This window comes from Sinohyriopsis cumingii, unplaced genomic scaffold, assembly GCF_028554795.1.
Source record: "Sinohyriopsis cumingii isolate HCF-2022 unplaced genomic scaffold, ASM2855479v2 utg001505l, whole genome shotgun sequence".
In the NCBI taxonomy this organism is placed as follows: Eukaryota; Metazoa; Mollusca; class Bivalvia; order Unionida; family Unionidae; genus Sinohyriopsis; species Sinohyriopsis cumingii.
In genome coordinates, this window is record NW_028316006.1 from 864,713 (window position 1) to 881,644 (window position 16,932).

General features: G+C 34.6%; 1 protein-coding gene across 1 annotated transcript in view; it reads left to right on the top strand.

The window, feature by feature from the left end:
- Positions 1-16,151, top strand: part of LOC149772440 (uncharacterized) — a 63,074-nt gene extending 46,923 nt beyond the window's left edge. The window contains exon 8 of the mRNA XM_089947823.1: positions 3,691-16,151. Coding sequence (XP_089803949.1) covers positions 3,691-3,728 — 38 coding nt within the window. The 3' untranslated portion in view covers positions 3,729-16,151. The remainder of the gene's footprint in view (positions 1-3,690) is intronic.
- The last annotated feature ends 781 nt before the right edge of the window (positions 16,152-16,932 follow it).

The following is a 16,932-nucleotide window of genomic DNA, read 5'->3' on the forward strand; positions in this document are numbered from 1 at the left end:
TATAATGTGTTGGCAGATCTGGGTCTTTGCTGCAGAAGGGTACATATTATTTAATCCATTTTGGTACATGACATGATACATTTTTCACTTTTGAATTTCTGACTGCAGGGGTCTATTTGAGACTTTCCAAACCTTACAGTTTACAAATTTAAGGAAATACAGTTGTTTGCAGTAAGATCCGGATACTGGTTTGTTTGTGTTTGATTTGGATGCAAGTTTCATATTAGATTCAGTGGAACTGGTTAGGGAACCAGACTAACTTTATTGGAGTATGTCAAAGGCTTGAAACTGCACGTATTTTGTGATGTAAAATGTCTGCATAATCAAGCTATTGTATTTTTCTTTAATTAGGTGGCACTCTACAGTTTCGTATTTTGCATAGGGTTAGAATTTTGGATTTCCTCACTGGTTATACTGGCTATTTAAAAAAGACGTTGTATATCTTAGGTATTGTTCAAGGAACCTTTAATTCACCTTATTTTGGTGATGGATGTAATTTGGGTTATAGAGTATACAGCTTGGCCTTACTCCAGATGTACACCTTGCAAAAAAGTGCTAGCTCCACTTAGTCATTTTCACTTCCTGAACTTCAGAGGTAAATTGTATTAAAAAAAAGAGCTGATAACTTTTCTTTTACATTTTATATATTTGGTAATTCATTCATTGCACTTTCAGAAGCTGGTATTGTGTAGTCTGGCAAATTTAATTTTCCCTATTTTAATAGCTGCTAAGGATAGTGTACTTTAGACTAATTCAGGTTGATTTTTTTAGCACAAGGGAGCAGTCATTTTAGTTATCAGTGTGCTTAGATCATGTATGATTTCCAAAAGTACAATATCCAAAGAAATGTCAGCCACATTACATCAAAGTAGCATAGAGTTATGCCAACACTCTTTCCACTGTGCATGTTTTAAATGCGAACAATTTCACTGTATGTATGTCACTCTCTCAGAAGTACATAATAATTCGTGAGCGCCCCCTTATTTATTGAATGTTATTGAAAAAGAGCAGTCAGGACAAAAAGAACAATAATGGTCTTAAAAAAGTTTTAATAGTACAGAAGGATCAAATGGAATATTAAGATTCTTGGGGGAAAAGCAGGAAGGGCAACAATTATGTATAGTGGACATCATGTTGATTTGAGGTAAAGATGATTGATGTCACCACAGTTTATTTTTAAAGGATTACATTAAGTTGAGAGAAATCAAGAAGACATTGACCTCCATAAGGTTTGGAACTGCAATTTGTGAAATTCTACTGGAGGTAATGAAGATTAAAATAAACTTTACAAACTTTCAAGTTTAACAAGATGTTTAGGCAAAGAAAAGTGTTTCCTATTGCATGGGTTTTAAAATTAGGGTAATTTTTTCTTCTTTTGTTTTTGTGTTTGAGCATACAGTAAATTATAATGAATAGTGTATATAATGTACTAGGTGCTTCAAGTTCTGGGCAAAACTAGCTCAGATGCATAAATCAATTTCAAGACATTTCATTTTTTTTTTAACCCTGGCAGAAAAAAGTGCCTGGGTCAGCTAAAATAAACACAGACGTTGGCCTATCTTAAAAACACCAGTTTTTTTTTGCCTTGCCATCGGCACAGCAGTCTTGAATCACACTTCTGGACTTTTAGGTGCATGTTTTTCAGATTGACAATAGCTGTACATATTTTGTTACGCCTTACTGAAAACTGGCCCAACTTACGGAAAACAATCTACATCGACTACCTTAATTGAGATGATCTTGTTAGGGTTAGCAAGTCTGCTATTTTAGGACAGAATGCATTTTCCCATGACAGGGAATGCCATACTTGTCTGCAGGAATTATACCCATTTCAGCAAGCAATATTGCCATGCACAAACATTGTATGATATCACATGACATCATGTGATGTACTAAAATCTATTATTTCCTTCACCTTTGGGAATTGACCTGCATTGTTATCCTGCCATAGAATAACAGGAAGAGAGAAGGCATTAATGGTATATTACCACAATGGCACAAAAACTATTAAACTTAGAGCTATGAAAATTTACACAAAGTTCTGAGTAAATGATCTGATTAGACTTTCTCCAAAATAATACTATTTTAACAGAGTTATGGCAGTTGGTGACTTGGAATTTTCATAAATTTTCCAGATTTGGTTTTATTATGATTGCACAAAAGCTATTTATTGCAATTTAACATTTTATCATGGTCATCAGTAAATGATGTGTTGTTATTTTTGTTCACATGTACATCCTTATTTTTAATAAAGTTATTGCCATTTGTAACTTAAAATTATTCCTTGTAGGTCCTGAATTTGTTTTGGCACAATCACACAAATTCTATTCTGTGTAGAGCCATGAAATTGTTTGCACGTTATGAAATTGATATTTTGGTGTATGTTTTCATTGAAATAACTTGAGAACTGATCCATTTGAATGTACATGCTACCCAGGAGTATATGCAGGGGTACTCTGACTATTCAGAGTTCATATGAAAATTAAACAAAATTTTAAACTGCATCTTTGGGTACGTTTGCTAAATAAGCCAAAATCATTTGGTGATCACTTTTTTTTTAGCTATGCAGTGCTGGAATTTTGAGATAGTGGATGTACTCAAACATTTTTTAATCAAGTATTATGAAAAAAAAACATTTTACTCCAATTATTTATGTTGGTTGAAACTAAGTTTTCATTGATTAAATCCTAAACTGTCCTTCTGCAAGATTCATCTTGAGAACCTGAGTCACATACAGTGTATCCCCTAGGGGTGCAAGACTGAGAGTCAAAAATCTCCTTGGTGTCAAAACTGCGGGTCAGACTGAGTAAAAAACAAACTTTAGTATCAAAACTGGGGGTCAAATTAAAAATTTGGAGGTCTCTGAAGCGCAAATGAGGGTAAAGGGAAACACTGCACATAGGTCATTAGTTCAGTCCAGAAAATGTTACACTATTGGACTATTGTCTGTCAATGGCTCAACGTGGAAACTTGGCAGACAAGTGAACAAACCAAGAATATTGCAGTTGTAGGTTTTTTAAAATTAAAATGAATCACCAACTAATGAGGAGTTTGATTTGTACAAGCTTCTAACAAAATATATCTCTGTAATGGATGTGCACCATAGAAATATTACATGTACATTGTAAAATTGTTCCTGTTTTATATAAACACTCATGATGGCAAAAAAAGCACACCAAGAGGGTGCAAAGGAGTCGAGTTCAGGGAGAAATTAAAGTTAACATTTGATTGTTTATTCAAAGTGTAACCTGGATACATTAGCAGTAATAAGTCGCTTCATCCTGCATAACTCTTGTTGGAGAATTTATCAGTGGATGTGATAGTTATTCCTATGCTTCAGCAGCAAAATGGTGGATATTGTGATACCATCTTTCTTTCTATCTGTCCATATCCTCATCTTTTAAGTCGCTGAATGGAAAATAACCAAAAATGGTACATAGGTTACCCATGTGATAACCCCTGGTGTTCCTTGTGGGTGGTAAAACAAATTGCAATCACTCTTATAATTTTCAATAATTTCTGTCTAAATTTTGTACATGCCTCTAGGAAGAAGAATCATGAACAGTTTGGGGTTATGGCCCCTAGATTGTGGTCATTGGATGGGTGCGGAAAGAACATTTAAAAAAAACAACATAGGGTAAGTCATGAAAGTTGCATTGGTTAGTAATTGATGTTTGTCTTACCTTGCAGTTAAAGACCAACACAAAGACCCATGCAGTAAGAATTGAAAGGAACAGTCATCTCATGGAACTCGACAAGGCTTCCAACAGATTTAGACACAATCTGTCAACTCATCCAGTACAAATATTTTGTCATTTATTTTCTTTTTTGCCAGCTGCTGTTTTTTATGTAATCCAGTAAGTAGTAAGGTGCCAATTTTCAAGGAATTTGTGGTTTTGCAGAAAATTTAAAGACCAAATAAATAATTATCCTTCTATAGAAACAATGATTTCTTACCTAGTCTGTGAATTTAGGTACCAATAAAAATGTCTTTTATCACAAAATTACAAAAGTTGATACCAATTCAAATAAATGAATTCATGGTACATCTCACTACCAGTTTTATTTTTTGAATGAAAAAGTTTGTTTACTGTGTAGTAAGATATTTGCTATTCACTGCCCTTAAGTATATAACACTGACTTTTACACGTAACTCAGTCAGTAGAAATGTTGCTGCAGTCATGAAAAACAATTCAAACTTTGCAGAAATATTTAGTTTTGGAAAGAAGAAACTGAAAATTTCAGACATGTATCTTATTGCATACTCACTTTAAAGTAAAGTCCAACTGCAAACAACAGACTGCATAATACACTATCATATCCACGTCTGTTCTGCTTATTATTCTTAGCTAATTGTGCAGTTTTCATTTGGAATTGACTGATATGATAGCTTCAGAATTTTTGTATCTCCAAGTTTCAAATAGATTTTCAGTATACATCTTAAACTTATTATAGATTGAAATGGCTCATACTTATTTCTGATTGGCTGATACTTGAATCTCAGTGTTCTGATTTCATGGCCCGATGACTTGTCCTACTCTGGTAGTATTGGCAAAAGGAAATTTAATAAATAATGTACAAGTAGTTGGCAACCAGGACAATCTTTACAGGCAGATGTTTTTCTTGCATTTTTTTTATAAGGAATTTATATCAATATATATGTGTATTAAGAAAACCCTTGTGTATGTACTTGCCAGTTAACATCTGTTAGAATGCATTGTATGCTTATGTTAAGGTCCTGTCTCCAGCAATAGTTATGTTATTCATAAACTTGTGATTTGTATTTTCAACCTCTTCTGAATAACTTTACCCATTTTATTCACAACCAACCATGAAACCATATCCTTTTTTTAAAGAAGTTTTGATAAAACTAGATGTAGTGATGTGTTGACCTTTTGATATGTTTTGTGACCTTTTGTGTGGTTTTAGCAATACTGACATTTTTTTATGGTGCTTTAGAAATGGGCTCAATGTCAAGACTGAGTATTTTGTCCATGCCGCTAATGTAAATTTCACATGGGGTCATAAGTGATATTAGATTAATTATGCAGTTTTTGCTTTGTCAAAGTGATGTTTAGTAAGCAGGGTACATACTTTTTAATGGTCTTAAAAAGTCAGTATTCTTTTTCTTGATTGTAATTGATTTAACCTTTCAGTGTATGTGCTTTTCTGTCTAAAATAAGTTTTGTGTATGAAAATTTGTGTTCTTTTTGCCATTGAAAATATGTTCATATGATTATGTGAGAATATGTATGACTCTTATCAATATTGTCTTGTCTGCAATGAATGTCACATAAGCCAAAACATAGTAGTCATTGTCTATCCGTCTTCTGTCTGTCATCTATCCAGTGTGTCAGTTTATGCTTAAGGTCAGTATCTTCTATTTGCATGACTTGACTATCATCAGTGTAAGGGGACAGGTATTAGGCACTAAGGTGGAAGATGAAGGTCAGAGGCAAAGTTTTACAAAGGTTAGAGCATAGTCAATGATTCAAGTTTTGGATGGAGGGGTATATGCTTTCGCTACGGATATATCATTATTAGTCACACCTGTCAGCAGCCAACCATGTGAAAAAGCCAAACTTCCTATTGTGTACTAGTGACCTCTGAATGCAGCTTCACCTTCCAGATTTGATGTTTGAGCAAATACCATGCACTGTTATTATTATTATTATTCATGGACATTTTGTTCTCTCTCTTGTGGGGGGCCCCAAGTGGCAGAGTGTTCTAAAGCACTCACCATTATAGATCATTGCCATCTCACCTCTGTCTGCATGGGTTCAAGTCGGGGGTTCGGCGACTGTGGGCATGTGAGAAAGCTTGCCAGTAGCTTTTTGTGGATTGGTGGTTCTTTCCAGGGTTTTCCCATATCTTCCTCAACCATTTATACTGTCTGCCATGTATAGCCTATCTTGTGCTGAAAAATGGTGTTAATCCCTGCAACAACAACAACAACAACAACTCTTTTTGTGGCTACATGGCAGTCAAATGGGTCAAGCCAAGCTTAGAGTGTTTGATTTTTTTAAAGAGATTTTAAACAAAAGGTGTCTCTGAAAAGGCATCATATTTTGAACTAGATTCATAATGAAGCATCCATGAGAATTAATATAAAAGGGTAGCAGGTCATGGTCACAGGGTGAATTGATTGTAAACGTTTGAGGTAGATTGTTTTATAGTTTTATGGAGTGGTACTGTCTCCAGTTTCCATAAATGGACTTTTATCAGATTTAGCACGTACTGGTAAGTGCAAATGAAGAGATACAGTACAGCTCACGTTTATTTTTGGAACCCCATGCAATACGGTGGTGATGAAGAGAGAGTGGAGAGAACTAAGAAAAAAATGTTTCCACCATCTCTCCACATATCCTGATAGAGTTACCACAGTGCCTCACAGAGAGTCGTTGAGGTAACCACTGCAGAGTGAATGTGGTCTCTGTCAAATGGTGTGGCTTACTGTGTATGACCCATGCAAGCATGCTTTTTAGAGGTTGAGAGAGAGAGAGAGAGAGATGCCAATTTATCTACATCATTTTCAGATGATTATACACATTTCCTAGTTCTAATGAAGACTATGTAATATATATATAATGCCAAATCAAAGTTTAGATAATATTAATGTAGTTCATTGCCTCAAAAACTGTCCTAATACTATTGTACTTTTTTCATTTACAAAGGCTGATTAACACCTTTTGCAACAACTTTGTGCTTTTAGTTTATTCAAAGAAATCTTAACAAACTTACACACAGACTTGATGAGACCTTGTTGATCTTCTCTTGAGCAGTGCAAAGTTATGCTACTGTTTAAACATGAAAAGTAATCCTCTGAGGCATGGACGTTATATTCCATATGGCAGCTGTTTCTGTCAAATAAAACCAAAAAATCTCCTTTGAATTTACACCGCATTGGTGGCCTAGTGGTTAGAGCGTCTGCTTTGGATACGGGAGGTCACGGGTTTGAAACCCAGCCGAGCATACCAAAGACTTACAAAATGGTACTAACAGCTGCCTCGCTTGGCACTCAGCATTAAGAGGTTAGTGTTAGGACTGGTCGGCCTGGTGTCAGGATAATGTGACTCGGTGGGATATCACGCTAGATGTCTGATGCCCAAGTGCTAGTCATCACTATAAACTGTCACACTGCAGACATTGTGGTGATATGACTGAAAAATTGTTAAAGCTACATTACAAATCTAAATAACTCACTCACTCCACTGAATTTACACTTAAATGTGAACCATGTGTTTAGTCATTGAAAGTAATGGTCCAGTTCTGAGGCTGAATATACTGAGTGCATTTATACTGTATAGGACTGCTCAGTTAATGTATGGTTCTTTCTGACTGGGGCATTTTTATAATTCTTTCATGCATCACAAGATAAAATTGTTTCAAATGATATTACCCTTTGAAAACTTAAATGGTCTCTCCCTAATACAGAATTAGATGGATCAGATGTTCTACAGAAATAAAGACCATTGTAAACACTATTATAAAACTAGCATCTGAAGACGATGTCACTTTTCAGCATTGCAAAGGTGCATTTCTAACAAAACCATCCGATTTGGTGCATTGTAGTTTACAGCTTAAATTGTGGTTCCATCATTAACAGCAGAAGTTTGGTAATTGCTTCTAATTAGTATGACCTCAGCATATTGTTGAAATGAATAACAATGTGGAAAGTCTTAAATGTTCCACAAATTTAAGGTATTCTGCGTGGTTGTATCCATGTGTCCTATTATTGAATCGTTCTTATAAGAACAGTTTTTATCATGATAGAGAAAGCTAATCAGATATATGGAAATGATGTGTCAATAACCTAATTATACTATAGATCTAAGACATTTAATTATTTTGATGCAGTTTCCTGTTTGTGACTATTTGAACATTTGGCTATTGAGACCCATAAATATAAAACATGCAAACCAATGCCTTCTCACAGTATTTAGCTGATTTCTGTATTTGGTTTTCTGCTTTGCAACTAAAATGGATTCAGTGGAAGACATGAGATTGATTCCTCATCTCTCGATTGATGAATCAATAAAATGATAGGTGTCAAATTTACGTTTCATGGCTTTACAGAATAAAAGACTTATCAGTAGCAGTAACACATGTATTTTAAATTGGTTTAATGCTTTCTACTGCTTATTACGGAATCTTCTACATAACACGACACAAAAATTTAAGAAAGTGCTTATGGACCTATTTTGAACACATTTGGCGAAGTGAATCTTATTTTTTTTAAATCTCACAATAATATGTTATCATAATGTACAGATGCATTCATTTCCTTCTTTCTGTTGCAGTTCATGCAAAATGCTTTGTTAAGTTTGATTTGAAATTTAGTATAAATGCACTTTGCAGTGAAAATAACGATAACGAACAGTAGATGTCATACAGTTTACAACAAAATTGAGACAGCACCGGTGGTCTAAGTGGTTAGAGCATCTGCCTCAGGTGCAGAAGGTCGCAGGTTCAAACCCAGGCCAAGTCATACCAAAGACTTATAAAAAAAGGTACTGACAGCTGCCTCCCAAGGCACTCGACATTAAGAGGTGACTGTAAGGCTGGTCGGTCTGGTGTCAGGATAATGTGACTGGGTGGAACATGATGCTGCATGTCTGCAGAATGATGCCCCAGTGCAAGACATGACTATAAACTGCTACACTGCAGACATCATAGTGATATGACTGAAAAATTGTTAAAGCTACATTAAATATCCAAATCACACACATACACACATGTACAACAAATTTGTATTCATATTTGACTGATTTGAAACAATATTGCACAAGTTCCAATAGTTACCCCATACACAAGCATGGCCAGATCAGGTCAAGTGTTGGTCTTTTTCTTCTCCAAAATTTCAAAAGGCACTAACTTTCCTCGAAAGGGTACCAAAGCAAAAGAAAAGTTGTTCATAGGGTGAATGCCATTTTTCAGCACGAAATAAGCTATACATGGCATCCAGTATAAATGGTGGAGGGAAAACCCTGTGATGAACCACCAACCCACAAGAAGCTACTGGCAAGCTTTCTCATGTACCCATATTGGCAGAGCCTGTGACTCGAACCCCCAAAAGAAAAGTTGATGTATCTATGTACTCAAATTGTACATAATACCCAGTAAACATGAGCAAAAATAAAACAATTAAAATTTTGTTTTAGTTTTTTTGTGGGGGGGGAAGGGACCCTAATCTGGTCCTAACGAGTTTCCAGTAATATCTTAAACTATTTCTTCTGATATCTCCTGGTCAGAAAAAACAATCTCACCCCATAAATAGCCAGTCCCTTTCAGTACATGTGTAGTTAAAATTGAATAAAGATGTATATTCAGCCATGTAACTGGGTCATTACATGATTTGTAAATTCAAAATTTGCTCATTTTTGTTGGGTTTTTAAAAAAACAAATGTGACTGTCTACTGGAATTGAATTGTCTAAGCCTTAAGGTGTATAAGTTGGTTCAGATTTCTTTGAATAAAGTAAAAGAATAAACATTGCAAAATGAGTCCATCAACCTTCTGTAATCACCCATGACGCTTTGGTCTTTCCATGGGTGATCTTCGTTGATTGGCTGTTCAGATGTCAATCAATAATGCCGATCAGCCGCTCCATGGTGGAGATGCCTTCTGCATGCTGGCCAAGGTACGGTGGTGATTTGTTAGTATTTTATTGCTTCATTGCAGAGCAAAAGTGGAGGGATTAAGTCCCCCACCACATTGCATGGGGTTCTGAAAATACATTTGAGCTGTACTTTATGCTGAGATGAAGGGGTGGGGGTGTAGTTTGGTAGTTTGTTTACAAGGACACAGTGACATTGTAGTTGGCAAGACAATACATTTATCAATTTTTGATCAAACCATCTGCTCAAGGATTAAATGATTAGAAATTTGTAAGCCAGTATTTGAAAGGTACAAAGTTGCAGTGCAATATTATATCAGTTTTTTAATCATATTTTGTGTTCCAGTAATATACTGTTTGACTGTACATATTATCTTTGCATGCTTGATACTTTCAGTCATAGCTGCTGTTAATATGCCAGTTTATTTTAACATCACAGACTGGTCTGTGTATACTAGTCATAAACAAATATAGATGTGTTCTCTATCAATTATTCTATAGTATGGCTAATATGCGTCCTAGTTTGTCTCAAATTCAGTCCATACATTAGTTTTGAAGAAAGACATTGATACCAAGTCTCTATTCATGCATCAGGATTCTAGTAATCAAATTAAAAATGAATAAAAAGATATAGAAACTGTTCTATCTTGCTAGTCAGTCAGTTTTAGACCAGCCCACCTTCTGGACTCTTTTGGACATGAGTTGACAAAAATGTCAAAATTATTGTATATTGTATATGCCTTCATACCAGATGGGGAGAAATAGGTATTACTTTCCTGATAGTAACTTCATGCTAAGATTCTTTTTGAAGCTTTGTGTTAAAGTTTTTGAAAGTCAAATACAATGCATAGACGAGTCACCATATTCTGCTGAACTCATGTGTTAATTGCTTTGTTGTTTTATTGTACATCATACACTGGTGGCAGTTATTCAAGATTTTTTGAGTTATTAAAGATATTTTAGTGACAACTTTATATTTCTGAATGAAGCTGATGAAATTCTAGAAAATAATAATTTTATGGGATAAACCTTTTAGAGTTTTCTTTGTCATCACAGATAGTGAACAAATTGTTGTAGCACTAATTTCATAAAATGTCGTTTTAAATTCTCAGTTAAAAAAATAGACACAACCAAAACAATGTATATAACAAGACACCAGTCAATTACAATGTAAATAGGTGGAACCAGTCAGTTACAATGTAAATAGGTGGAACTAGTCAATTACAATGTAAATAGGTGGAACCAGTCAATTACAATGTAAATAGGTGGAACCAGTCAATTGCAATGTAAATAGGTGGAAAATGATAGCAGAGATGAAGACAGAAGATCAGTGCAAATAATTCATGAAGAAAACTAAAATTTATTGGTTATATATATTTCCAAAATGATAAGGAATTTAGGGTAAAGGAATTCTAGGAATGTACACATCATTTTTATTCTCACTGGACATTAATCATTATTGGGTGTGTACAAGTATATATATAGTCAGAGAGGAAGAAGCATTATGCTTATGTAGAAGATTGTTGCTTTTAAAGAACATATTCATTCCAGACAGCCTGCCTAAAATCTGAAAAAGCTGATGACAGGATTCCTGATAAGCATGCTCTGTTCATGTCATAAGAGAAGGAACTTAGCAAACAATCAAACTAGTTGTAAAAAATTTCACCATGTGCTTGTCATTGTCAGGTGTTTTGGTGTTTCATTGCTGTTTGCTTTTCTTACTCATAAAATCTTAGACAAACTAGGATTTTTACAGATTTTACGCTGACTGTCCATGTTTTCAGTTTTTAGGCCAGAATGTCAAAGATTATACTTGCAATTTTGTTTATAAGATTTTGTTATTCATTTTAATTGTCTTTGAAGTAATTTCAAAACAGATATTTGCATGTAGATTTTGATTTTATTGGCTATATGTTTTGTAAACCCAGATGCATTCCTTTTGTATTTCACCATGCAATTTATTCTGCAGGTGAATGGTTTGGTCCATTCACTATCCTTATTTATTTATTTGATTGTTTAATATCGCTTCAGATAGAATCACTGATTCAACTCATTTGCCATAGAAGTTGAGCAAAATAATTTGAATCTCAAGAATGTAAATAGCCCCATTTACTCAATAGCTTAAAATATCTTGAGAACAGAAAGAGCTGCACCTGATTATTAGCATAGGATATTGAAGAACAGAAATAGGTCTGTCTACTCAATAATGTAATATATCTCAAGAAAAGAAATAGGTCTGTCTAATCATTAGCATAAAATATAGAGAGAAGTGAAAAATCTGTGCCTGCTGACAAGAATAGAAATAGCTTGATACCATAATATATCTCAAGAGCAGAAATATCTGCACCTGGTTATTAGCACACAAATAACTCTGCCTTGCAAAATATAATCTACTACACAAATCAGCAGTTGGTTTGAGATTACATGTTCTGTAATTTTTCATGTAATTAAAATATTTTTTAAGAACAGACATAGCTCTACCTGCTCATTAGTATAATATATCTGACAAACAAATATCTCTACCTGCTCATTAGTATAATATATCTGACAAACAAATAGGTCTACCTGCTCATTAGTGTAATATATCTGACAAACAAATAGCTCTACCTGCTCATTAGTATATCTGACAAACAAATAGCTCTACCTGCTCATTAGTATAATATATCTGACAAACAAATAGCTCTACCTGCTCATTAGTATAATATATCTGACAGACAAATGACTCTACCTGCTCATTAGTATAATATATCTGACAAACAGATAGCTCCACCTGCTCATTAGTATAATATATCTGACAGACAAATAGCTCTACCTGCTCATTAGTATAATATATCTGACAAACAAATAGCTCTTCCTGCTCATTAGTATAATATATCTGACAGACAAATAGCTCCACCTGCTCATTAGTATAATATATCTGACAAACAAATAGCTGTACCTGCTCATTAGTATAATATATCTGACAAACAGATAGCTCCACCTGCTCATTAGTATAATATATCTGACAGACAAATAGCTCTACCTGCTCATTAGTATAATATATCTGACAAACAAATAGCTCTGCCTGCTCATTAGTATAATATATCTGACAGACAAATAGCTCTACCTGCTCATTAGTATAATATATCTGACAAATATCTCCATCTACTTGGTAGCATATCCTGTTTTATTCTCATATCTCAAAAATAGAATTATCTCCACCTGTTTGATACCTTAATATATCTGAAACAACAGAGCTGTACTTACTTATTAGCACATAAATAGCTCTGCTTACCAAAATATAATCCAGTATAATTACCTCATCAGCTGGCTAGAGATTATATGTTCTTTTTTTCCTTGGATCTCAAGAATAGAATTAGCTCAACGTACTCATCTGCCATTTCATTTAGATGAGATATCTTAAGAATGGAATAGCTCTGCCTTTCAATAGCATATCTCAAGAACAGATATAGTTGTACCTACTCAGCGTAAAATGCCTCAAGAACAGAAATATCTCTACCTACTGATCATCACATATCACATGAAGTAAATAGCTCCAGGGATATTATTGATCAGTGGTCCACTGTGGTCACTGATGGGCAGTAACTGATTTTCAATTGGCAATAGGTCAGTTAATTTTCCAAGCATCCAGTTGTTGTCTCAATACAATCTGTACAGGTTGCCTTTTCCCATATGGTTAGTTTGTAATGGCACTGTTAAAACACACAAACCCTGGTTTACATGTCCAGTGTTCTACCAACAAAGTTCTTTTTGCCAACTATAGACTATTATGTGGGCAAATGTTGTTTCTTCGTCATAGAGGAGAACAGTTATTGAAAATCATTTAACTTAACATATTACATAGGGGCTCATCATAGTATTCAATAATAATAAAAACTTCAATGAGAATTAGATCAATCAAGTGTCCTTATATAATTTCTCTTTCAGTGTCAAGCTGGCCTTGCATGCAAGGGCTTTAAAATTAAACATTAATGTATGATAACATATTTTTTGTACCTACACATAATGAATATTTACCTTTATTGATAAGGCACGGAATATATTCCTCGCAATTATTATATTGAATGTAGATTTAAAGTTAAACATAAATTGTTTATATCGTGACTATGGCAACTATCAATATTGTGCAATAGAAATGTCATGTACTGTAGGCCAGCCTGAAAGCTTCATTTGGTTGAATATTAGTATTGTGATGTAGTGTGCTAATTAATTATGGAAGGTTTTAGTTTGCTTTGAAACAGGCATGTAAAGGACATTTAAGGCCCAGAACTAATTATTTACCTGTAGTCTGTTATATGCTGGTGTCTCTAGGAATCTATTAGATATGCATGTATGTTTTAATTACCAAGCTAAATAATTATAGGTGGGTTTTAAGTCAAAATCTATTGTTATAAAAGTCAGTTTCATGTATTGACTCCATCAAAGGCCCACTCATCATAATTAGTAAACAGGTGCCAGTTCATAACTTTCTGTAACAGAGTTTACTCTTTCAATTTTGGAGCAAAGTATTGTCTTTTATGTGCAATAAGAGTGGTGTTTTGGGACAAAACAAGTGCCTTCAGTTCATGTTATGTGTCCTGTCTTTAAAGTAAAATTGTGTTTGCATTTTAGTTGGTATTCCAGACATTATCCTTTGTAAGGTGTTCTTTTTATGTAGGTGTCGTTAAAGACATGTTCCACTGTTTAATCTTCTCATTAGCAGTATAATATTTAGGTATGCCAGCTGATCTCATATTGTCATGGTCATACATGTCCCTTGAAAATGTAGTTTCCTTGCAATAACTTTTACTTCACATACTGTTACCAAGTTTTGTAGGTGGGTTGTCTTACATAAAACAGTTGAATCTGGATGGTAAAATGGTCAAGGTCACTGTTACTGACCAACCAAAAAAAGGTTATATTACAATGGGTCCTGCTTCATGTAATTTCACTAAACTCTGCAGCAGGGTTGTTCTTTGGGGTCAAAGGGTCAGATGTGAAGGTCACTGTTACCAGCCATAACAAAATTGATTCCATGAAATGACAAGAATTGTGCTTACATATTTCAGCATACTTTGCAAATGAGATATCCCAGAAAAGGAAAAGACTGTTTGATTTAGTGTCATAATGTTGAAGGTCAAGACCACATTCCAATGTTTTGGATTTTTTTATAAAGAGATTGTGGGGATATCAACTGTTTCACACCAGGACCCAAATATAAAATGTGTAATATTGCCGGGGATTTATAATGATCCAGTTGATAAGGGATTACTAATTTCATTATAATTGAGTAAGGACTCCTTAATCCAGGTCTTATCGATATAGATGTGTCCATGCACGACATTCACTAGGAACAGATTTCCTTTATTACTGTCTTGTCTGTGAATAGTAAAACATAGGTAGTTCATTTCCTCATTGTTGGGACATTCATTATAGCACAGTTCTTGATATAAGTTTGGCATGATGATGGATCCCATTTCATGATGTGGAATAAACTTACATGTGTCTTGCACTTCATTGTAAAGTGTTCTCAGTGTAAGGCAGTATACTATATGGCTTCTGAGGACAACATTATAATGAGGGAGTGCTGTATCACTTTTTTTGGTAGCAATGGTGACAGCACCAACAAAAGAATTTGTGTTAGGTCTTGTGTTCTATATGAATGAAGTATGTATCCTGATAGGCAAGATGTTCATGTGTTAGTACAAAACTGTACCATGATACAAGCAAGAAATCCATTGCATGGAACTGTTGTTGTTGAAGCAGTTTCTTCATCCACATTCCTCATTTTTGTTGGTATGAAAGAGGTGAGAAGAATCATTCTGATTAATGGGGTTTCATTGTACTCTCTGATGCAGGATGTTGCAATTTACCAAAATGACTCAGACTTAATGCTCCTTTCACCTTTTGTATTTTTCAGAAATTATTTCCCATGATTTATAGCTAATATGTATCCTGTGAAATATAAAAACATGTATTCATTGATTTTTCACTTGCATTTTCATCTGGATATATAATCATTATATTGACACTAGTTGATTGCATCCCCAGTTTTATCTCTACTGGTAGTTACCTTGTATTTTGAAATTCATTCTCTTAAAAGTGGAATCTTGCTTGGTGTGCACCTGATTCAAAGTTGAATTCATTTGGCTGACCCCAGGGTCACACTGTCTATGCAGGCTTTGCTGTTGTTTAATATTGACAGTTTGAGAGCATTTTTATTGTAATTTTCTTCACATTGGGCAGTATACATTTGTAATCCTCAAAACAAAGCTGACAGAAATTTTTTTTAAAATTGTTGACTGCATGTATATAAGACCCAAGCTGTACTCTAATCCAGACCTGTTTACAAGTCTGTCAGTAGTTGAGACAAGTCTGTCAGTAGTTTGGGACAAGTCTGTCAGTAGTTTGAGACATGCATTTCAATTATTTTAATTACCTGTCAGCAGCATTTCATTGGCATAATGTACACAGCTGGATAGATGTTCTGGTAAAAAAAATGGCTCACTTTCAAAAATATAATGATGCTTCTAATAATAAAGTCTGTAAAAAATCAATTCTGGATTGTTAATTGTTTGAAGAAAAATAAAACAGAAAATAAATAAAGCTTACTTCACAGCAAACAGAATGATGTAATCCAGTCTTCATTCCTTCAGCAATAGTAGTGTTAAACTCTATTCATTTTTTTATAGAAAAGCAGAGTTTGTTTATTCAAAAACATAATTGAGAACTGAGAGAGGACAGAGAGCAATTAACCTGTTTTATCAATGGAATATTCAAGGTAAACTTTAATGTTAATTGTAATCCACAGAAAAGAAACAACTTTACACATGGAACATTAACAGCATTTTTTTCTATTCAGCTGACCGCCCCGGTGGCCTAGTGGTTAGAGCGGATGCGGGAGGTTGTGGGTTCGATCCCCGGCCGAGTCATACCAAAGACTTACAAAAATGGTACTAACAGCTGCCTCGCTAGGTGCTCAGCATTAAGAGGTTAGTGTTAGGACTGGTCGGCCTGGTGTCAGGATAATGTGACTGGGTGGGACATCATGCTACATGTCTGCAGCATGATGCCCCAGTGCTAGACATGACTATAAACTGCCACATTGCAGACATTGTAGTGATATGACTGAAAATTTGTTAAAGTTACGTTAAAAATCCAAATCACATCACACAACACATCTATTCAGCTAACATCACACATTTATCCAGTAATTTCTGATGCCAGTCAAAACAGTGAATGGTTCATAGAGAACTGTGATAACTGAACACAACAAATGGCTCTTCAAATATGAAATGAGTAGCAGGGAGGGCAAAGTGCAGGATATGGAGCACCACC